At 43.9% G+C, this 24,963-nt stretch overlaps 1 protein-coding gene across 4 annotated transcripts in view; it reads left to right on the forward strand.

Moving 5' to 3' along the window:
* TNRC6B (trinucleotide repeat containing adaptor 6B) overlaps nt 1-24,963 on the forward strand; it is a 106,279-nt gene that overhangs the window by 26,286 nt on the left and 55,030 nt on the right. For 2 of the 4 annotated variants that reach the window (XM_077277369.1, XM_077277370.1), the window contains exon 1: nt 7,316-7,586. The exons of the other annotated variants lie outside the window; for them this stretch is intronic. In XM_077277369.1, the coding sequence (XP_077133484.1) occupies nt 7,372-7,586 (215 nt within the window). In that variant the 5' untranslated portion in view covers nt 7,316-7,371. Of the gene's footprint in view, nt 1-7,315; nt 7,587-24,963 lie in introns of those variants that run through there. 4 annotated transcript variants of the gene reach the window in all.

Raw genomic sequence — 24,963 nt, forward strand, 5'->3', positions numbered from 1 at the left:
TATATATATATATATATATATATAATCTGCTTTTTCATGTATCTTTTTATGTATATCTCATGCGCATTTTAAATTTTTTGGCACTTGTATTTTATATTCTTCATATATATATATATATACCTATGTATCATTGTTTTGATCTTATATCCACTTCTCTGAGCACTATTTATCAGCATTTAATTACTGTATTGTATTGTATTGTATTGCACTTTATTTTCTTATGTCGGCTGTTGTCCTCCAATTTTGGCTTCTCACCGTTGTGCGCATGTGCGCCTGCCCCTGGTGGTTGGACGCGTGTGACTGCGTCTTCATCTGGGTGTTTTCTCCTGTGCGCCGGGCTCCGCTCACGTGATTTTTGTGGGCGGGGCCTAGCGGTCGGGCTAACTCACCTGATGACATCCTCGCCCGCGCCCGCTTCCGGTCGTGTCAGCGCTCACATGCGCCGCTTCCATACGGTGATTATGACAGCTGCATTAGCTTCATTGGGCAAGTTCTCCTATATAAGGACTCTGTTGTGTTCTGGATGCCATCCCCCGAAAGAAGGCTTATAGCGCCGAAACGCGCGTTGGGGACGGTGGCACCTCAGAGCTCCAGAACTCACTCGGGTAAACTACTTATAGCACTTAGTGACCTTATTGGCTTTACCCTGCTCTCAGTCTTAAGGGTGGTTTACAGCCCCTTTTGCACTATCTCTGATGCTTTTTGTGACTATGCACTAATTCTGGTATCTGATCTTTGAGCATGTTCTTTATACTTCTAGCATATACCTGACTGGGTTCTGTTGTTGTTCTGTGGTGCCATCTACTATTGGTCTACCTTGTCATATCCCTGTTTTATCATTTTTTTCTTTTGTTTTTTGTTTATGTAAATTTTCTCTATAATAAACTTTTGCTATTTTTAATATTACTTTGTTATGGTGTTCCATTCTTGTGTGATTTTCAATTAATTTTGGCACCTATCTTGACTATTTCTGCACCGTTCCTTGATTGGTTGGGGGTGCAGGCCTTGTTTATTTTGATTTATACCCCGCCATATATGTACTTATTTTTTTTGGGTGCACGTGTATGGAGCGCACTCAGGTGCTGTGCCTGCTGTAATACATAGCCGGCATCTGCCCATAACTACAGCAATCACCATTATCCGCTTTTGCTGCTGTTTAACAATTGAAATGCCGCTGGTAGTCTGACAGTGGCATTTATCTAACATGGCTGTGCGTACTCACCAGTGCCCACCGCGGCACAATCATTGGCTACCAGTGGATTACCATAGTAGCTGGGGAGCCTGCTGAAGGCACCCATCGCCGCCATCTTGGTACTCTACCATAGGCAGAGTAATTTGTACTATATTTTGCAATACTGTGCGCCCGTATAAGCGAACATAAGACCACTGGCAATAGTCAGAGGTTTGCCACGCAACAAACAAGCTCTTACAGCTCCGTGGACAAAGATAAAGTTATGGGTTGCAGAAAATGCCGACACAAAAATGTATTTATTTTATGCGACAAATTTTAGATTTTTTTTCATTACCAAAATGTGCAAAAAAACAAACAAACAAAGTTTGGTATCTCTGTAATCGTACAGACCCGAAGAATCGAGTTGCCACGTCGGTTTGACTGCAGAATGAACGTTGACAAATACCCGACAACACACAACAATTACAGCTTCTTTCATAATTTCACTCCATTTGGAATTTTTTTTTTTGCAGTTTTTCCAGTACATGCTAGCTGTAAAATAAATGGTGTCATTAAAAACTAGAACAAAAAACCGAAGCCCTCTTACTTCTGGGCAGAAGCATAAGGCTAAGGGCTCATTTCCACTGGCGAGAGACAAATCGGTCCGTAATCTGGACCGAAAAAACGGATGTAACGTATGCGATTGTCATGCGAGTGCAATGCGATTTTTAATCGCATCATCCGTATGACATCAGTATGACATCCGTATTGCTGTCCGATTTTTACGCACCAGTGTCCTTTGAAAAGCCGGCAAATCAGCGCCGTGTACAGTAAAATCACACTGACAGGTTAGAATAGAGTAGATATATGCACATAGAATGTGTGTATATACATATATATATGTCAGTGAGACACCTATATATGTATATTTATATTTAATGCAGCGCTAGATAGCATAAAAGCCGCTAATTCAATTAACATAGTAACATACTATGTTAATAAGCGTATTTTTCGCTTTGTAAGACGCTCCGGATTATAAGACGCACCCCAAATTTTGAGGAGAAAAATAGGAAAAAACTTTTTTTTAGTAAATTGGTGGGGCGTCTTATAATCCATGCGTCTTATTACTTACCAGGGGTTGTGGCTGTGGTGGATCAGGGTCCCAGGGTCGTTGCTGGAGGCAGGAGTGGAGCATTGCTGCAGGCTGGGATGAGGGGGTCTGCAGGGGGGCTCCTGTGCTGCAGGGGGGCTCCTGTGCTGCAGGCTGGGATGAGGGGTCTGCAGGGGGGCTCCTGTGCTGCAAGCTGGGATGAGGGGTCTGCAGGGGACTCCTGTGCTGCAGGGTTGTCTCCGATGCTGCAGGGCTGTCTCCGGTGCTGCGGGGGGCTCTGGCGACATTTTGTGAAAGGCCAGAGCCCCCGGCAGTTCGTCCATGCGTTCCTGTATGACTGACTCCGGGAAAATGGCCGCCGGAATCTCGAGAGATGAGATCTCAGCGCTGAAATCTCATCTCCCGAGATTCCGGCGGCCATTTTCCCGGAGTTAGTCATACTGGAACGCATGGACGAACTGCCGGGGGGCTCTGGTCTTTCACAACATGTCGCCAGAGCCCCCCGCAGCACCGGAGCCTCCAGCATCACCTGGGGCAGCAGCGGCGGGAGACAGCGGCAGCGGGCGGTAGCGGCGGCGGACACCCCCTCATCCCAGCCTGTAATGGTAAGTGGTATATCCGCTTTGTTAGACGCACCCACATTTCCCCCCCAAATTTGGGGGAAATAAAGTGCGTCTTACAAAGCGGAAAATACGGTAGTTAGTAAGGCCGAAAAAAGACATTTGTCCATCCAGTTCAGCCTATATTCCTATATTCCATCATAATAAATCCCCAGATCTACGTCCTTCTATAGAACCTAATAATTGTATGATACAATATTGTTCTGCTCCAGGAAGACATCCAGGCCTCTTGAACCCCTCGACTGAGTTCGCCATCACCACCACCTCTGCAAGCAATTCCAGATTCTCACTGCCCTAACAGTAAAGAATCCTCTTCTATGTTGGTGGAAAAACCTTCTCTCCTCCAGACGCAAAGAATGCCCCCTTGTGCCCGTCACCTTCCTTGGTATAAACAGATCCTCAGCGAGATATTTGTATTGTCCCCTTATATACTTATACATGGTTATTAGATCGCCCCTCAGTCGTCTTTTTTCTAGACTAAATAATCCTAATTTCGCTAATCTATCTGGGTATTGTAGTTCTCCCATCCCCTTTATTAACTTTGTTGCCCTCCTTTGTACTCTCTCTAGTTCCATTATATCCTTCCTGAGCACCGGTGCCCAAAACTGGACACAGTACTCCATGTGCGGTCTAACTAGGGATTTGTACAGAGGCAGTATAATGCTCTCATCATGTGTATCCAGACCTCTTTTAATGCACCCCATGATCCTGTTTGCCGGCTTTTGCTCTCACCTTCACAAACCCGACAGGATATGAGACATGGTTTACATATAGTAAACCATCTCATATCCCCTTTTTTTTTTTGCATATTCCACACTACTAATGTTAGTAGTGTGTATGTGCAAAATTTGGCCGCTGTAGCTGCTCAAATAAAGGGTTAAATGGCGGAAAAAATTGGCGTGGGCTCCCGCGCAATTTTCTCCGCCAGAGTGGTAAAGCCAGTGACTGAGGGCAGATATTAATAGCCAGGAGAGGGTCCATGGTTATTGGCCCCCCCGTGGCTAAAAACATCTGCCCCCAGCCACCCCAGAAAAGGCACATCTGGAAGATGCGCCTATTCTGGCACTTGGCCACTCTCTTCCCACTCCCGTGTAGCGGTGGGATATGGGGTAATGAAGGGTTAATGTCACCTTGCTATTGTAAGGTGACATTAAGCCAGATTAATAATGGAGAGGCGTCAATTATGACACCTATCCATTATTAATCCAATTGTTGGAAAGGGTTAAAAAACACACACACACATGATTTAAAAGTATTTTAATGAAAGAAACAAACAGGTTGTTTTAGTATTTTATTGCTCTCTCAATCCATCAGCAACACCCTCGCTTGGCAAAACAATAAACACACAATATACATACCCTCTCTGATGAACTGTCAGGTCCCACGAGGTAATCCATCTGAAGGGGTTAACTAATATTACAGGCAGGAGCTGCGATAAACCACTCGCTCGTGCCTGTAATCCCCGGGTGCTGAAAGGAAAGCAGTGATCTATACTTACATTCAGTCGCGGTGATGCGCCCCTGCTGGATGTTCTCATGAACTGCAGCCTGGGAACTTTTTCCCACGCTCCAGGTCATATGAGGACATCCACCAGGGGGCGCATCACAGCGACTGAAGGAAATGTAGGTCAATGACCTACATTTCCTTCATTCGCCGGGGAATTACAAGCACGAGCACAGCTGCATTTGCAGGGCTCCTGCTTGTAAATTATTTTAACCCCTTCAGATGGATTACTTCGTGGGACGTGACGGTGTATATTGTGTGTTTATTGTTTTGCCAAGCGAGGGTCTGCAAATGGATTGAGAGAGCAATAAAATATTAAAACAACCGCTGTGTTTATTTCATTAAAATACTTTTAAATCGTGTGTGTGTGTGTGTGTGTGTGTGTGTGTGTGTGTGTGTGTGTGTGTGTGTGTTTTAACCCTTTCAAACAATTGGATTAATAATGGATAGGTGTCATAATTGACGCTTCTCCATTATTAATCTGGCTTAATGTCACCTTACAATAGCAAGGTGGCATTAACCCTTCATTACCCCATATCCCACCGCTACACGGGAGTGGGAAGAGAGTGGCCAAGTGCCAGAATTGGCGCATCTTCCAGATGTGCCTTTTCTGGGGTGGCTGGGGGCAGATGTTTTTAGCCACGGGGGGGCCAATAACCATGGACCCTCTCCTGGCTATTAATATCTGCCCTCAGTCACTGGCTTTACCACTCTGGCGGAGAAAATTGCGCGGGAGCCCACGCCAATTTTTTCCGCCATTTAACCCTTTATTTGAGCAGCTACAGCGGCCAAATTTTGCACATGCACACTACTAACATTAGTAGTGTGGAATATGCAAAAAAAAGGGGATATGAGATGGTTTACTGTATGTAAACCATGTCTCATATCCTGTCGGGTTTGTGAAGGAGAGAGCAAAAGCCGGCAATTGAATTAGCGGCTTTTATGCTATCTAGCGCTGCATTAAATATAAATATACATATATAGGTGTCTCACTGACATATATATATATATATATATATATATATATATATATATATATATATATATATATATATATATATATATATATATATGTATATATATATATATATATGTGTGTATATATATATATATATATATGTGTGTATATATATATATATGTGTGTGTATATATATATATATATATGTGTATATATATATATATGTGTATATATATATATATATATATATATATGTATATATACACATTCTATGTGTATATATCTAGTCTATTCTAACCTGTCAGTGTGATTTTACTGTACACCGCGCTGAATTGCCGGCTTTTCAAAGGACACCGGTGCGTAAAAATCGGACAGAACTCGCATGGTGCGAGTGCTGTGCGATTTATTTTTTTTTCTCGCACCCATTGACATGCATTGGCGACTCTCGTCCGAGACTCGCAGCATGCTGCGATTTTTTTCTCAGTCCGATTTCGGCCGAGAAAAAAATCGCAAATGAAAAGACAACTATTGAATAACATTGGTCCGAGTGCAATCCGATTTTTTTTATCGGATTGCACTCGTCCGTTTTCCTCGCCAGTGGAAATGAGCCCTTAGTCTATGTGCACACGTAGGAAAAGTGATGCAGAATTTTCTGCACAAAATCCGCATCTCCTGGCAGAATCCGCAGCTGCGGATTTGCCACGGATTTTGTGCGTTTTTTATACGGAATTAATACGGATTTTCTGCGGTTTTTGCCACTGCGGATTTTTAACATGGAGGGGTGCAGAAACGCTGCAGATCCGCACAAAAGAAGTGACACGCACTTCTTTGAAATCCGCAGCAATTCCGCACTGATTTTTCCGCACCATCTGCACAGCTATTTTTTTTATCCCATTGATTTACATTGTACTGTACATCACAGTGCGGATCTGCAGCGTTTCTGCGCGAAAAAATCCGCTGCGGATCCGCAGCAAATCCACATTGTGTGCACATAGCCTAAGTGCACACTAGGTGTTTTTGCTGCTTTTTTATGCTAATTTTCAGCTGTGTTTTACAGTATCAGCAAAGTCTGAGATTTAAGAAATCTCATGCACTCACATTGTTTTTTTTGTCAGCAGTATTTTGTGTTTTGCATGGTTTTAGCACGATAGAGCATGTCACTTCTTTCAGTGTTTTTCAACCGTTGAGTAGAATGGGTGGTGAAAAAACGCAGGTATCTGTTTTTGGCACAAAAAACCGCTGCAAAACCTGATTCTATGGAAGAGGAAATGCAGCAAAAATGTGGTAAAAAATGCAAGAAATAAACAAGGAAAAAATGTTTTTTTTCCTGCAGCTTCTTTCCTGCCAAGAGATCAGGTTTTGCTGGATAAAAAAAAACCGCCTAGTGTGAACTTACCCTTAAAAAATAAAAGTTATGGCTCTTGGAAAAAGATGCAAAAAAGGGAATAATCTTCTGGTCCTGAAGGGGTTAAAAATGCACCTTCTGCGTGAGTTTGTTTTGCTGTTGCTTCAAAACGCTGCGTTTATTTCCACCTGTAAAAGAAATAAAAAAATTAAACTGCGTGAGAACGATTATGCAAATTAATTTTACAACATGTCAGCGACTTTTGTGGATCTTAATAGCGTTGTTTTAATTTATTTTTATTTTTACCTATATATATTTATTTTTTTATTTTTTAATTCTTTAGTTCATTAAAGAATAAAAACTTATAAGTTCATAAATGTGTGTAGTATGTGCGCATGAAGGGAAAACACTGAATGTTTGTGTGTGTCTCTCCTGTATTCTGTTACTAAGAAATCCCGGTAACCAGGCTGCTAAAACTGGCTGCCGGCCCTTTAAGACCGATGCGCCCTCCTCCCCCCTTTTTTTTTCTCTCCACTTGCTCTCCTGATTGACAAGTCTAGCCCTGGTCACATGACCTGCCTCTATTTGAAGGTCACAAAAAAGCTGCTTCCTTCAGAGAGGGAGAGCGAGCTAGAGGGAGGAGAGAGCAGAGAGAACGATCAATGCAAAATGGCTGCCAGTCTCTGGTTTCTGCACATTTCCCTTTAAACAGAAGACGAGAACGCAGGAGTGTCTTGGGATTTATTATTGTTGTTGTTTTTTTGCAATTCCGTCTATTTTTCTTTTATGTGTTTCGTTTGTTTCTGGGGGTTTTTTGTACTGGATTTACCTTGTATGCCTCAAATCGCTGGATTATAGCACAGTTGCACTTTATAAGGTCAGTACCGTGAGCGCTGGTGTTGCAGTGTCATTTTCAGCAGCCGTCACAGCAGAGCGACCTGCTGTTTGCCTTCTGTGCATTTGTGTGGTTTTGTTTTATGTTTGTTTCTTACGCTTTCGTTGTACACATTGTTTATATCGTCCAGACAGGAGAGTGGAAAACCTCCAGATGATTTGCTGCAGTGTATCTATCCGTCCTCATAATACCGGATTAAATGCTGCAATTAGCAGCTGCAGCGGGGGGGCTGCATTTACCTTTTTTTTTTCTTCTTTTTTTACCGACTGCATTTTGTTGATGCTAATGAATAGTAAAAAAAATATATATTTAGATATCCAGATGTCTCAGGCGGAGCCCCCAGTATGAGCGCACACGGGGGCTCGGGTGACTGCTTTTGTGATCCTTGTCATTTTCCGTATATTGAAATCTGCAGTGAATGTTGCCGAAATATCAATGGATTTGCATTTTCAAAGCCACCGAAGGCCTAACAGGAGGGGAGAGAAGGAAGGAAGGGAGGGGGAGGAGGGAGAGACACAGTATGGTGGGGGTTGGGGGCAGTTTTTTTTTTCCTGAATGCGTACGAGCTACTGTATATATGCAAACTGCAGGCATCTGCAATGTTTGTGATCTGCGTCTACTCTGGATTTTATTTTGAAGGAGGGGTGTGTGTTTTGCTCGCTCCGTGCTTGGGAAAAAAGGTGCTAATTATTGTTTCGAGAGCGCGGTGTCACATAGGATTAAAGCTCTCTTCTGTGTATGTGTGCAACTTAACCTCTTCGTTTCTGGCAAAAGGGGGGAAAAAAAAGATAATGCTGACACCGGGTCACCGGTTAAATCGATTATGGAAACGCTGCGCTTCGATATTTCTACCAGGCAAGCAGTCATCCTGATTATTATTATTAAAAGAAAAAGGCTGTTTTAATTTGTGGGCATGTGCGGGGTTAATAGACTGTACTATTACCAGGCTTGATGGCGTATAGTTTTTACGTTTAGTTTGTGTGTAGGGCCGGGTAGTTGGTCGCTATCCATGGCATCTGTTGTCAGTACGGATCCTGGTACAATGGGCAGTTCTAGATGTTCTGGAAGAGCCTCCTACCTATAGAGTGACCCGGCCGTGACAGCCCGGCACGGACTTTCCAGTGCAATCGCATAGAATCTGATTCCAGGGCCGTCCCCTTTTCTTTCTTTCTTTTTTTTTTTTCAATGTATGTATTTTTGGGCTGTTATCGTGGAACCACTTCTGTATTTAGGTGGTATCTCGCTTGTATCGAGGAAGCAAAGGTAATGTGCAATACTAGGAATCAAAGTGTAACGTAAGAGGTAAAGCTGCCTGGCCAGTCCTCATACTAGGCCACTGTGGTCCTTATTTGTCGGGGGTCTCCTAATTTTTTTTTTTTACTAAATTACTGCTGCATTCCCTTTGGTGCTCATCCTAGTATTATTATTATTATTATTTTATTTTTTTTTCAAGGCCTGGTTCACACAGTGCGTTTGCAATTTAGAATTTTTCCCAAATTTTTGTGCAAAATCTCAAACGTAAAATAGGAATTATCAAAATTGCTTTAGGGTCGATACGCAGCGGCAGTAAATGCTGCTGGATCTAGTTTAGATTATTCTGCAGATTTCCCTCAGATTCCTCCTGTTTCATGGCAAAAGATGAAATCCACTGTAAAAATCCGCTACGTAAATTGACAAGCTACGGATTTACCGTAAATGTCATTTTTTTTTTTCCCCCATGTAGGTTATTTTCATAGTCTCATCCACTTTGCCAGTACTATTATATGTTTTATTGTAGTGTTTTGATTTGCGGGGTTTTGATGTTGCTTTTGAATTATTTTTTTCATATTTTTGTATGAAAACGCTTCTTGAGCTGGGCATGGCTTCAGGTCAGGTTAGGACTATTACAGCATCAGAAGGGAAGGAAAATAATTGTTTTGTTTTTGCTACATTTTAAACACAATTTCTAACCTTTTTTACTCTGTTTTAATAGGGTTGAATGCAAGTTGGTTTGGAGATCTTAAAGGGAACATGCCAGAACAATGATGTATGACTTGGTGCAGCAATGAGAATGATATCTGTTTTGTAGTGACCCAATGTGCCGGCGCTGAGAAATGATTAAAGGGCCACTGTCACACCCCACCCCACCCCCAGCCGTTATAAACTAAAAGAGCCACCTTGTGCAGCAGTAATGCTGCAGTCTAACAAGGTGGCTCTTTTAGTTTTTGATTCATTTATTACCTCAATAAAGCGTTTTAAAAATTGGCCACACATACCAGATATTGTACCTGGAGGCGGTCCGAATCGTCCTCTATGAAGCTCCCAACTGCCGTCACTCTTCTCTTCAGGGGCGATGGTCGCCGCCCCCTTCGTGCTGTTGCTTCTTAAATCCGGCGCCTGCGCTGTGCGTGCCTGCCTGGGGCAGGCGCAGTCTTCATTGTCAGTCACAGCTCAGACGCAGGGTGCCTGACTGTGCCTGTGCGGGCAGTGCGGCCACCCTGTTCCTGAATCCCCGCCCCGCACTGTTATTCATTATGCACAGTGCGGGGCTGGGGTTCCTGGGCATGCGCACTGCGCTTGTCAGACGTTCCCCCGGTCCCCCGCCTTCCAGCGTTGTTCTTTGTGGCTGTTCAAAACGTCGGCAATGAAACCTGTATATTCCGGCAATGCTGGAAGGCGGGGGACCGGGGGAGCGTCTGACAAGCGCAGTGCGCATGCCCAGGAACCCCAGCCCCGCACTGTGCATAATGAATAACACAGTGCGGGCCCCAGGCAGGCACGCACAGCGGAGGCGCCGGATTTAAGAAGCAACAGCGCTCAGGGGGCGGCGACCGTCCCAAGGAAAACATGTCCATACCATTTGTATGTTCTCCCTTTGTTTGAGTGGGTTTTCTTTGAGTATACAGTCTTTTGCCACATTCCCACTTGCATACTTATGTTTTCAGCTCCAATGGGGACAGTTCGTAACGACCATGTATTTAAAGGGGGTCCCCAAATGCTTTACGTGGCCAAGGGCTCAGTACATAGTTGTGCCCCCCAATTTGCCTTTTTAGCACTCCCTCTGATCTTGGTTGATAGAAGCGCTGACATAACTCGGTCTGCATCCCTGCACGTTCATGGAATAATTACGTCAGGAGCTGCACGTAAGAAATGTTCTTCCTCCCTCTATGAAGCCGCCACTTCCAGGTGTAGCAAGTGGCGGCCATAGAACGAAGCTATGGGTCACAGCGGAGTCGCACCCACACTGAGACCATTGGGCTCCTGCAGTGTCGGTGTGCAGGAATGAAGAAATGAGCTGTGTCAATCAGGATCAGAGGGCGTGATGAAAGGCCATAACGGTGCCATGCCAAAGGTGCACCAAAGTGACCCAATTGCTAATAAATTTAGTTGATTTTTAAAGGGACTGCATAAATTGATGTCGTTATTTTTGGGGTGACAGACCCCTTATAAAGCGCTGTGAAATCTGTTGGAGATATATAAGCTAGCGTAATAATTGAGTTAAGGTAATTTGCACGCTGCTTCAAAGCCTGATTTCTCATCATGGACACTTATGATTACTACAAAAACCGGTATCCTTTTATAGGTGTACTAGGTCCTTTACAGCCATGCCACTAGTTTCTATAGTAAAATCGTCCTGTCAGGTTTTCTCCCCTGCGCTTTGTAGTAAGATTTACGCTTACAGTAGGCATTGCTGCTTCGTGCACAATAGGAAAAATTATGCTCCTCTCCTAGTTTCCTCCCAGTTAGCAGCGAGGGTCATCCTGATAGGAATGCCCAGCAGATTGACTTGTTAATGGTTTATAAAAGTATTCTCTATGAAAGCAGCTTTAAAGGGGTTGTCTTTTCTGTTCTGCAGGAGCACACTGCTCCCACCGTACTTTCTGGATGGCGTGTGCTCCTGGTTGACAGTCGGGATCATCTGCATGGTCGTGCCTTAGGTTGGCACAGTGCACTCGCGGTGCTGCTGTGTGAAGCAGCTGTCCTTCTGTAGCATCAGAGCTGCGCATTTGCCCTGAAGCTGGTTATATCAGGAGCTAAAAGTGCACTCCAGTGATCTCGGCCAACTGCAACGCAGTCCTTACAAGCTTCTTGGAAATGTCTTGTTAGTGCTGTATATGATCGACCACTGCTCCCATACTACCGTGATGGCTGGTGAACTAGGCAACGAGCCTAATAAAATGAAAAATCCCTTCATTCTTCAGAATAAAGACTTTTTATAACGGTAAAATTACAAAGTTGTTTATTTTCATGAGCACTTAGCAATTTCATCCATTACCATGTGATTAACACGATCATAAATGGGTAAAATGGGAAAGTGCTTGGAGAAAAGAAGCAACTTTGCAACTCCTTTACTAAAAAATACAAAAAACCTCTGTTCTCAAGAACAATGGGATTTTTAATTTTATCTTTTTTGTCTAGACCGAGAAGATGGCTGGTAACCAATCAGCAATGGTCTGTTTACTAAGCAAAGTGCACAGCACCTATTTTAGAACTTGCAAAAAGCATGCAGCGCTCACAAGCTCTTAAGAGCTTGCAAACGCTTTTCTAAAGCTAGCGCTATCTGGCCGGCTCCTGTGCTCCTCTGAGGCTGCAGAGGCAACGTTACCTCTGCTTTAAGCATTAGAGAGTGTACAGTTTGGGCCGGCAGCTCATCCATGCCACTGGCACAAACTGACAATCTGGAGCGTAACGGCGTTCCCACTCCCACAGGCAACAGTTGTCATTTTGGCTGGGGTAGAAAATCTCACACACAAAACTGATTTTCCTTTATAGAGACAATTACTACTCAGGCTCTCAACCTCAAATTGAGGCAGAAACATTGGAAGTGGCAATATAGAGGTGGAGAACGGAGTACATTTCTGGGTGCAGACTGCCACAGTGAGTGTCAGGTGCAAAGAATTTGTTCTCGGCAGCTCGTTTCATGACCGAATGGGTTTCTCCAATAGCCTGGCATGTGCTGTGGCAGCCAGGACCTGCAGATAGATGCACTCTGCTGGCACCAGAGAATGTACTTGGTAACCGGTTTGCTGTAAATGATTACAGATTACAGTGCAGCGCCAGGGGAGCAATCAGCCGCTCATTGTGATATCCATGGTGTATAGGATTGTGGGATTGTCCAGGAACAGCCTTGGGACTGATAAATCTGGAGCTTTCATTGCTGACAGTTCTTCTGAAAGCGAAGTTCTGGAAACCCGTTTGGTAGAGATCAGGGTTTAGCTGAATGATCACACATGACTTCTTTGTCAGCCAGCGCTTTATGTAACAGCATTTCCATGATCTCGGCAAAGAATATTAAAAAAAAAAGTTATCAGTCTTTTAACTATTTTACAACTCCTTCCCTTACTTCTCTATGCATCGATGGATGTAAGTGTTACTTTTTTTTCATGGAGCATTTGTGCGTCTCTTTATATGTAAAGTACTATTGCGTGACATTTCACTTTAGGTAAATGTTTGCTAAAAAGTTTTACTATTTAAAAATGAACTTTTTGCAGCATATTACTTTGACTTGAGTTTTAGGCCTTATTCCCACATTATGGTCATTTTACAAAATTTGCAGTGAATGCGTGAATAAGATCTTAAGCAGTTGGAATATATATATATATATATTTTTATTTAAAGAACCAATTCCAGGTCCAGTAGTTAAGTTCCTGCTTATGGTTGGAAAATACAAAATCGAAACACTGGATCCCTTCCATCATCATGTCTAGCTTCTTCTCACAAGGATGCTTCCCGTCACCAGCATTAACTGTGAATGATTCACAGTGGCTGCTGCTTTTCTGTTCAAATTAGTGGCTCTGTCATCAGATTTCACAATACAAGCTGCAAAATTGAGATCTGATGAGGCTGGTGTGCTCACTATGAAAATGTTACAATGGCTATATAATCTGGTGTTTAACCCCTTCACTACTTGGGTGGTACTGGCACATCCTGTGATGGGCATGGGCGTATGGAGCGGGTTCAGGAGCTGAGGCTGCGCCACACATGACGAGTGGCAACTGACAGCAGCCACCAGAGCTAGCACTCATCACTGCTGTTTATCAATGATGTCTCTGACAGCGGCATGGTTTTAACCCCTTAGTGACGGAGCCAAGTTTTTGAAATCTGACCGGTGTCACTTTATATGGTAATAACTCTGGAACGCTTCAACAAATCCCAGTGATTTTGAGATTGTTTTTTCGTGACACATTATACTTTATGATAATGGTAAATTTAGGTCGATATGTTTTGTGTTTATTTACAAAAAATATCCGAAATTTGAGAAAAATGTTAAAAAATTAGCAATTTTCACACTTTGATTATCCCTTTAATCCAGATAGTCATACCACAGCAAAACATTAATAAATAACATTTCCCTCATGTCGGCTTTACATCAGCACCATTTGTAAAATGTTCTTTTATTTTGTTAGCATTTTAGGAGTTTTAAAAATGTAGCAGTAGTTTTTCATTTTTTCAAGGAAATTTACAAAATTTACTTTCTTAGGGACGTATACATGTTTGAAGTGACTTTAGGGGTCCTATATATTGGGAAACCCCCAAAAGTTATACCACTTAAAAACAGCACCCACTGACATATTGAAAACTGCAGTCAGGTAGTTTATTAACCCTTCAGATGCTTTTCAGGACTTAATGCAAAGTGGCATGACAGAAATGAAAATGTGTATTTTTACCACCTAAATGCCGCTAACTTCTGAACAGATTACTACAGCCGGCAGACTGTAAGGCCGCTAATTGGTTATGAATTGCCATGGCAAACATCAGGACCACAAAATCATGATCTGAGGGCACCAATTTGGATAAAGACAAAGCCCCCACACTCTGTTAACCATTTATAATGATGTAGTCACTATTGACAGCAGCATCTAAGGGGTTAAACGGGTATGGAAGGTGCAAACACTGATCGTGGCTGATAAAGCAAGTTGTCAGCTATAGTGTACAGCCGACAGCTGCTGGATTGTCACCTGTATGGGAAGGCTATTCTCTTATATCTCAGGTCAGTTAAAAGACGTATTGGCGGTCATTAAGGGGTTAATCATTGTGAAAGCACACCCCTGTTATGATCCGGTGACCTTGGAACCGCATGAGAGACGTTCTCAGGAGTAGGTGGTACCTGTACTGACCGCAAACCCTAAACTAACACCGCAACTAGAAGTAGCCGTGGGGTGTACCTAACACATCCTAGACACCTCAACACAGCCGGAGGACTAAATACCCCTATAGATGGAAATGGGAATTCTATCTTGCCTCAGAGCAGAACCCCAAAGGATAGGCAGCCCCCCACAAATATTGACTGTGAGTATAAGAGGAAAGACACACGCAGGCAGAAAAACAGGATTTAGCAAAAGAGGCACTTCTAGCTAAACAGAAAAGGATAGGACAGAATTCTAAGCGGTCAGTATTAAAATCCTAAAAATATCCACAGCAGATGATACAAATATTCTACATCTAACTAAAGACATAGAAAGTATATCTGCATCTCCTGAGAATCCAGCATGACTGAAAAATCCAAACAAAGTCTAAGCTGGACAAAAACACAATGAATTGCACTGAATTGCAAAGCACACTGCATGTGTGCACAGAGACAAAAAAACAGACACTTATGCCCTGCTGCCAATCCAGCTAAGATGAGGAGCCAGAGAGAGATGCAATCCCTCCAAGTACAATGAACAACTGGCATTGACTCATGGATCCTGCACACCTAAATACCTAATAGAGCTGCAATCAGCAGAAACACCTGCCCTGGATTACAACCCCAAGACAACTGCACTACCACCAATAACCACCGGAGGGAGCCCAAGAGTAGAATTCACAACACACCCCTTATGAAGAGATTGGGGGAAGCCAAATGGTGAGAGGTGGAGACCTACTGAAGGCCCCATTGTGGCCATATTGGGGCTCCTATGAAACCCAGCCTTTAGCTGGGCTTCATAGATCAGTAGTTGCATTATATACAACAGTGTTGAATTGCAATGTATAGTATGAGTGATCCAAGGACTGTAGTTTCTAGTCCCCAAAGGGACAAAAAACGAAATCAAGAACTGCCAATAGAAAGTTTAACAAAAATATTAAAGTAAAAAAAAGTTTAAATCATCCCTACTTCTCAATTAAAAAGAGATTAGAAATATAATAAAATACACTCTTGTTTTTGTGCCCTTTAAAAGTCCAATCAAAATATAAATGTATTGTTATATGGTCAAGTTAATTATGTAACTGAAAAGTATAACTAATCCTGCATTTAAACAAGTCCTCACACTGGTATGCCAGCAAAAAAATAAATAAAAAAAGTGATGGCTCTTGAAAGGGAGGAGAAAACAAAAGTATAACAGCAAAAAAAAATCACCCACTCAAGAAGGGGTTAAATTGAGCATTTTTAGGAGTCGAATAAAGTATTATACAGCCATTCTATCATTGATTTTCAAAGTAAGTACTCCTGCCTCATCAGGTCCAACAAGAACGATTTAATATTGCTTGCAGCTTGTGTTGTGAAATCGACCCAACGGACGTTGTGAAATAAAAGCACAACGGGGGCAGCGGATGCAGTTTTTCAACGCATCCGTTGCCCCATTGTAATGTCCGGGGAGGAGGGGGCGGAGTTTCGGCCGCACATGCGCGGTGGAAAATGGCGGATGCGACGCACAAAAAAAGTTACATCGGCACTTTTTTTATGCCGATGGTCCGCCAAAACACGACGCATCCGTCGCGCGGCCATACGTCGCAATGCGTCACTAATGCAAGTCTATGGAGAAAAAAACGCATCCTGCGGGCAACTTGCAGGATGCGTTTTTTTCTCCAAAACGACGCATTGCGACGTCCGTCACACAACGTTAGTGTGAAAGTAGCCTAACTGACCCTCAAGTTCTTTTTTTATGTTTGTTCTTGTCACGTTCTGGTTAGTGCTCTCACTGAGGAGCTTTTCCTTCACTTTTGCATGCAAATATATTCAGAACATGGCTTCACTGTTGTCCGGGCATCCTCTTAAAACCTTTAAAAGTGTGTATTATGTGAAATTGTAGACCCGCATATGTAACGGTGACCCTTCAGACGCTATCTTTCCGTTTGTTTCCGGTTGGTTACTCCATATGGTTTGGTTGATCACACTGATGTCATCTGCCAGTTTTTAATCTCTTTTATGAGCTATATGTCTTGTACATGATCTTGCCCATGTCTGCCCACTTCCCGTGATGTCCAGTGGTATACCCAGGTGCTCGTGTCACAGCGGCTGATTTACCACGTGGATATAGGGATTTGCATTCCCAGCTCATCCGTAACAGTCTGTATTGTGCTGTAAACGAATTGCTGGGCTTGAAGCGCGTTGTTCTCCTCGAGTCACCTTTCGGGCTTTATTTACCGTATATGCTGTTTACAGAGACTGCAGAAACGTGTGCTTCTTGGACCTTCTTTTGTATGTACAGGAGGGTTCTTAATGTTGCAAGTTTTCCAATTACCCTAAAATGGCACCACTTATGGAAATTACTGCAAACAAAAAAAATGTCTTTCCTAAATTTTGATGTAGTGTATATGTGTTACCACATTCCATTGTGAAGCAATGCATGATAAACGCAAAGCCAGACCCTTCTGTGTCCTCTTGGCTGGAGCAGGAGAATGTCACATTCATGGTTCCTGTCGGCTGTATCGCTGGTGGTCTGAAACGTCATTGCCTTCAACGTTGAGCCTAATATGTTCTGAGGTTTTAGGAGCACTGCTGCAGGTCTTTCATGTTAACGGAGCTTTTACTTTTGAGACGTTTGGGGGCTGCTTACGTTTAGTAAAAGGTTGCATTTTTAAAAAAAGAAATAAATACATTCCAGAATGCTGTAGATAAGCCCCTGATGTCGGTGGGCTTAGCTCACCTTCGATTTAGGGGTGACAGGTTCCCTTTAAAGAGGGAGCTATTCCCATCTCAGAATAAAGGCTTGTTCAGACAGGCCGATAATTGGGAGCGAGGGTTCCTAGGTACAATCGATTCCCATCTATCTGCTTGTGTAAACGGGCTCGTAATCGTTGTTCTTCTCTGTGTAAACATTGTGGTAATGTTGTGAAGCAGTGGGTCAGCGCTGGCTGGAAAAGGCAAAGAGCCGACGACTGCAAGTGCACAGACAAGCTCACCCGTGCACTTGCAGGCCTAATTTGCTTATCAATAAAGCTCGAAATGTGGCGCAGCAGACTGTGCTGTAATGGGCATCTGTCATAATGTTTTACACTGCCCTATCTTGATTTATTTATGATACGAACAGGAGTTTGGGTTTTTTTTAAACCCCTTCATGACCCAGCCTATTTTGACCTTAATGACCTGGCCGTTTTTTGCAATTCTGACCAGTGTCCCTTTGAGGTAATAACTCAGGAACGCTTCAACGGATCTTAGCGGTTCTGAGACTGTTTTTTCGCGATATATTGGGCTTCATGTTAGTGGTAAATTTAGGTCGATAATTTTTGCGTTTATTTGTGAAAAAAATGGAAATTTGGCTAAAATGTTGAAAATTTCACAATTTTCAAATTTTGAATTTTTATTCTGTTAAACGAGAGAGTTATGTCTTGTGACACAAAATAGTTAATAAAAAACATTTCCCACATGTCTACTTTACATCAGCACAATTTTGGAAACAACATTTTTTTTTTTTGCTAGGAAGGTATAGGGGTTAAAATTTGACCAGCAATTTCTCATTTTTACAACGAAATTTACAAAACCATTTTTTTTTAGGGACCACCTCACATTTGAAGTCAGTTTGAGGGGTCTATATGGCTGAAAATACCCAAAAGTGACCATTCTAAAAACTGTGCCCCTCAAGGTGCTCAAAACCACATTCAAGAAGTTTATTAACCCTTCAGGTGCTTCACAGCAGCAGAAGCAACATGGAAGGAAAAAATGAACATTTAACTTTTTAGGCACAAAAATGATCTTTTAGCAACAATTTTTTTATTTTCCCAAGGGTAAAAAGAGAAACTGGACCCCAAAAGTTATTGTACATTTTGTCCTGAGTACGTCGATACCCCATATGTGGGGGGGAGCCACTGTTTGGGCGCACGACAGGGCTCGGAAGGGAAGGAGCGCCATTTGACTTTTTCAATGAAAAATTGGCTTCAATCTTTAGCGGACACCATGTCGCGTTTGGAGAGCCCCCGTGTGCCTAAACATTGGAGCTCCCCCACAAGTGACCCCATTTTGGAAACTAGACCTCCCATGGAACTAATCTAGATGTGCGGTGACCACTTTAAACCCCCAAGTGCTTCACAGAAGTTTATAACGCAGAGCCGTGAAAATAAAAAATAATTTTTCATTCCTCAAAAATTATGTTTTAGCAAGCAATTTTTTATTTTCACAAGGGTAACAGATGAAATTGGACCCCAATAGTTGTTGCCCAGTTTGTTCCGAGTATGCTGGTACCCCATATGTGGGGTAAACCACTGTTTGGGCGCATGTCGGGGCTCGGAAGGGAGGGAGCACCATTTGACTTTTTGAATGCAAGATTTGCTGGAATCAATGGTGGCGCCATGTTGCATTTGGAGACCCCTGATGTGCCTAAACAGTGGAAACCCCTCAATTCTAACTCCAACACTAACCCCAACACACACCTAACCCTAATCCCAACTCTAGCCATAACCCTAATCACAACCCTAACCCCAGCACACCACTAGCCACAACACACCCCTAAGGCTAGGTTCACATTGCGTTAGGGCAATCCGTTTAGCGCTAGCGGATTGCGCTAACGCAATGTATTTGTAGGGGTCGCGTTTAGGGGTCGCCTTAACGTCCCCGCTCTCGCAGATCCCCTATCTGCGAGAGCGGGGAACGGACCTCGGGCGCGCCACGGACGCTGCAAGCAGCGTCCCAGGTGCGCCACAAAAGAACGGCACATCGCTAGCGCGAGCCGAAAAAGGCACGCGCTAGCGATGTGCTTCAGGCAGAAACAACATTGCTGTCAATGGGTGCGCTAACGGACCCGTTGCACGGCATTAATTGTGACATTTTCGCCGTGCAACGCTGTCCGTTAGTGATCACCCAATAACGCAATGTGAACCTAGCCTAACCCCAACACACCCCTAACCATAACCCTAACCACAAGCCTAATCCTAACCCTATTTCCAACCCTAGCCCTAATTCCAACCCTAACCCTAAGGCTATGTGCCCGCGTTGCGGATTCGAGTGAGATTTTTCCGCACCATTTTTGAAAAATCCGCCGGTAATGGGCACTGCGCTTTACCTGCGGATTTCCAGTGTTTTTTGTGTGGATTTCACCTGCGGATTCCTATTGAGAAACAGGTGTAAAACGCTGCAGAATCCGCACAAAGAATTGACATGCTGCGGAAAATACAACACAGCGTTTCCACGCGGTATTTTCCGTACCATGGGCACAGCAGATTTGGTTTTCCATAGGTTTACATGGTACTGTAAACCTGATGGAAAACTGCTACGAATCCGCAGCGGCCAATCCGCTGCGGATCCGCAGCCAAATCCGCACCGTGTGCACATAGCCTAATTCTAACCCTAACCCTAGTTCTAACCCTAATTCTAACCCTAGCCCTAACCGTAGTTCTAACCCTAACCCTAGTGGAAAAATAAAAGTAAATATATTTTCTTTTATTATTGTCCTTACCTATGGGGGTGATAAAGGGGGGGGGGGGGTTGTTTACTATTTTTTTTTTATTTTGATCACTGTGATAGGTTTTATCACAGTGATCAAAATGTACCTGAAACAAATCTGCTGGCCGGCAGATTCGGCGGGCGCAGTGCGCATGCGCCCGCCATTTTGGAAGATGGCGGCGCCCATGGAGAAGACGGACGGACACCGGGAGGCCCGGTAAGTATGAGAGGGTGGGATCAGAGCACGGGGGAGCGGACAGGAGGTTGGGGGGGAGTGGACCGGAGGATGGAGGGGAACGGACCACAGTACGGGACAGAACGGAGGACTGGGGAGGAGATCGGTGGCGGGGGCAGATCAGGGTTTCCAGCCATGGCCGATGATATTGCAGCATCGGCCATGGTTGGATTGTAATATTTCACCACTTTTCATAGGTGAAATATTACAAATTGCTCTGATTGGCTGTTTCACTTTCAACAGCCAATCAGAGCGATCGTAGCCACAGGGGGGCTGCGCCACCCCCCTGGGCTGAAGTACCACTCCCCCTGTCCCTGCAGATCGGGTGAAATTGAAGTTAACCCTTTCACCCGATCTGCAGGGACGCATTCCCTCCATGACGCCACATAGGCGTCACAGGTCGGATTGGCACAGACTTTCATGACGCCTACGTGACGTCACAGGTCGGGAAGGGGTTAAGCACCCCTCGGTGATTGGTTTTTATTTCACCCTGGGAGTGGTATCACCAAGGCCTGCTCCCTGCCTGTAGTAAAATACTTGGCAGCTGCTGTCGTCTTCTGTTCTCGGCGCCGCTCTGGTCGCCTTCTGCTAGTTGTGACCTGCCGGATCGCTTCAGTGTGTGTTGGGCAGAACGGAAGTCCCTTTTCAGTGTAAGTCTGTAAGAGTTGGAACAAGGTCATCATAGACTTACGTTGGGAGCTTGTGATCATTAGTGACTTCCAGTCAGTTCCACTTTGGCGGAGTCGGAACGGCGCTGGGAAGAGCAGATGATGTCGGCTCAGAACTATTACTACAGACAGGGAACAGGCCTTAGTGATACCACTATGGGGTGAAATAAAACAAACAAAAGAAACTCAGGACTGGTGCTTTATAGAAGGAGGTTGAGTAGGCTTGTACTTGATAAATATGCAGATTCATCTCCTCCCTCCCGCCCCCAGCGTATGATTGACAGCCAAGGCCTTCTTGAAGTCAGGGCGAATCTGCCATGTTCCACTATAGATATAATGTACATGTATGCGGAGTTATCCTCGGTGAACTTGCAGCAGATGGTGTTCTCACACGCTGAAAGTGCTGCTGTAAGGCGGGCTCTTTCTTACCATAGTGCTATGGAGACTGCAGCTGCTTCTGAGCATGTGCACGATTTTAGCAGCTGGAGCAGGGAGGACAATGAATGGAGCTCGTCAATCAAGCGAACTATACAGCCTGAACACTCTTGGATGAAAATCTGGCAGGTTAGAGCTGCACTCATAAAATGCTGAGTTTTCAGAAAGGATTCTAGAGCCATTCTATGATGGGTTTGTGAGCTCCATACTCGGCGGGCTTCAGGACTAGGGGATTTATTCAATGAAATATGCAGATTATATTGTTAAATGTATTGACAAATTCTAGTTGGCCTCTTCCACGTCCTATGTCAGGTGCCTGTAAATGAAAATGGCTGCCAAGTTGAGTTTGCATTGTAATCAGCACATGCCAGCTGTGCTGCACAGCCAGCATCTGATTGGAACAGTAGTGAATGGAGCGAAGATCCAACCACTGCTGTTAACCCTTTTAAATTCAACAGTCAAATCTCTAAAAGCAGCATTTTTGACGACGTTCTGGGGGCTAGCTGTTTTGTGTGCCAATTGGCCATGTGCTGAAGTGTTGGCATGGCCGCCAGGGTCCTGCTAAAGGTTCCAATGACTGCCATATTGGTACTCCCCTGAAGTCCAACCACAGGCGGTTTCTTTCTCACATCTCCAGCATACTGATGGTATTGTAGAGGATATTTTACGCAATATATATTCTATACTATCTACTACACCATTCTATAGTTTCGCTCCCAAACCCCGGTACATACAGAATTTTACATGTTTCCTAAAGATGCTACATTCTAATGTCTTAGTAAAGCTCCACCCAGTTGTCCTTTTGACTCTCTTCTGATGTGTGCTTTTTTCTGAGTGCACATTATCAGAGCCTTTGTTTTTACTTAATCCCCAGATGAGTCTTGACTCCTCATTTCTCCAATCCAGGATTCTGGTCTGAAGAAGGAAAAACACCTCTGGGCAAGGGCCGACGCCAAGTAAAGCTCACTTGATTTTTCTAGTGGACTTATAGTGACCTGAACACTCCCTCCGAGGCAGCAGTTGGGCACGAGTATAAATCTACGGTGCGTTCACACGCCGTGGTGACATTGCGGCTGAATCCATAACGGCCTAGTGATTCTGGGATCTTCCACTGCACTGCACTGTACTGCACAATTGCTTCATCCACGCGTCTGATCATAATGGTCCTGTGGTTCTATAGGCAAAATGGCGGTTTCCTTGAAAAATAATGTGATCATGGAAATACCGCAGCGGCACAGGGGGGTTACTGTGATTTTTCAGCCACAATGTGACTACAAGGTGTGACTCCGGCCTTACATTTGATAGCAGCAGTATGTTTAATTGCTCCAGCGTTGAGTTTGGAGAAGTCCAATATTTTGTATGGGTCCGAACTATGGTTCATAATTCTGGGAGCCCACAGTGCGGTACATCTGGCTCTCACGCTAGGACAAGGCTGCATCTACTACTGGTGCCCAGCACTATGGGATGTTGTATATTGATGTGTACTCAATTATATAGCAACGATAATTCCACAAGGCTTTTACACACATTATCATCACTGTCGCCATTGGGGCTCACAATCTAAATTCTCTATCAGTATGTCTGTGAGGAAACGCACACAACCACGGGGAAAACTCCTTGCTAGTGATGAGGGAACCCTTGGATGTTGGGGTTCCACCGGACTTCTTTAAAAGTCAGCTTCAGGACCCAAACTTGCCACCGAACCCTAAATACATCAATGGACACCCGAACTTCTTCAATGCTGTAAAATGGCTGTGAAATAGTTGTAAGGACTAGGAGGCTGCAAAAGGAAGAAACATGGGGGTAATAGTGGGACAATTGCCCTGTAAACAAATGTGGATAAGGAATTGACATAAAGGGGTTCTGTAACCATAGCAATCATGGTAAAATAGGAAGTAAATGAATAACATAAAAATTTTAACAGTTCCCTCACAGAGGCAGGTTTAGTCTAGTTAAAAATTTCACCCACAGAGCATAGGGCCCAATACCCCCAGAGAAGCAGCTTACAAATTTCACCCAAATAGAGTATCCTCACAGCTCCAAAATGTCTACTCCAGTAGCGCACGTTAAAAACGCTCACGAAAAGCTTGTAGCATGATCTTGGATTTAGCTGGCGGTCTGCCACAAGACTTGCTACCGGCAGTCCAGTTAAAAATTTCACCCACAGAGCATGTTTTCACATTTTCCCCACACAAGCTGATGACAAATTTCACTTCCAGACAATGGCCCACAGCGCCCCCACAGGCAGGGTTGCAGAGTGCACACAGCGACTTTTGTCTCGGTACTCCCACAGTTGGACTTGCTGATTACACGAGTAACGGAGAATTGGGGTTCTGTTCCCGAGCGGCAGCCTGATAAAGGTGTATGTACCACATCCAAGGAAGGCAGCAGTAAAGCAAAGTAACCGCTTCTCAACTGCGTCAGTAGTTGATGCAGTGAGACAATCGCCATCCATGACAAATTTAGAGGTTGTGTAATTGGAATGAGTAGTTAAATCCTTTAATGAGCTTTAGGCCCAGCCACAAAGGTAGCATAAAATTATTTTTTAGGCACACTACTCGTGCTGAAGAGTGGACAGAGGCTTTTGGGCACAGTACCCCCACAGACGCTAATAACAAATTTCACCAACAGAGCATGTTTCTACATTTTCCCCAGAAAAGCTGATTATAAATGTCACACTGAGACAGTGGGACACGGTACCACCCTACAGGCAAGGATGCAGAGTACACACAGCAGCCTAAAGGCACAGTACTCCCACAGACATGGGATAAAGAATATACACAGCGGCTATTGGCACAGTACTGTCACCGACCTGCTTTAATAAGAGTCGAAAAGTATGTTCACTCCCACCAGCACAGTTGAAGATTATAAAAACATTTTGGTATGATCACAGACAAGAATCTTGAACCAGGAGGAACAGGTCTAAGTGGAGGAGGAGGTGGATGTGGCGTTATAGGTGGAAGAGGCAGGGAAACACGGTGGCTCAGTGGTTATTACTGCAGCTTTGCAGTGCTGGGGTCCTGGGTTAAAATCCAACCAAGCATATTTGTAAGGAATTTGTATCTTCTCCGCATGTTTGCGTGGGTTTTCTCCCGGTGCTCTGGTTTCCTCCCACACACCAAAGAGCTCCTGATAGATAAATTAGATTGTGAGCCCCAATGGGGATAGTGACGATAATGTCTATAAAGCGCTGTGTAAATAATGGTGATGTATAACTGAGTAAAATACATAGTCAAGGGAGGAGTAATTAAACACTTTTTTTCCCCACTATTTTTTTTTTTATGGAACTGACCTAAAACAACCTATAATTTACAAAACTAAATTGTACCCAAAGTGCGCAACACTGTGATGGCAACAGGCAGTATTACGAATATGGTGAATATGATGGAGTGTACACTGACCATGCGATGTGTAATTGGCTTCACCGGCCGGACACCTATATATACATCCAGGTTAGAGAGCAAG

Source organism: Ranitomeya variabilis, chromosome 8, assembly GCF_051348905.1.
Source record: "Ranitomeya variabilis isolate aRanVar5 chromosome 8, aRanVar5.hap1, whole genome shotgun sequence".
In the NCBI taxonomy this organism is placed as follows: Eukaryota; Metazoa; Chordata; class Amphibia; order Anura; family Dendrobatidae; genus Ranitomeya; species Ranitomeya variabilis.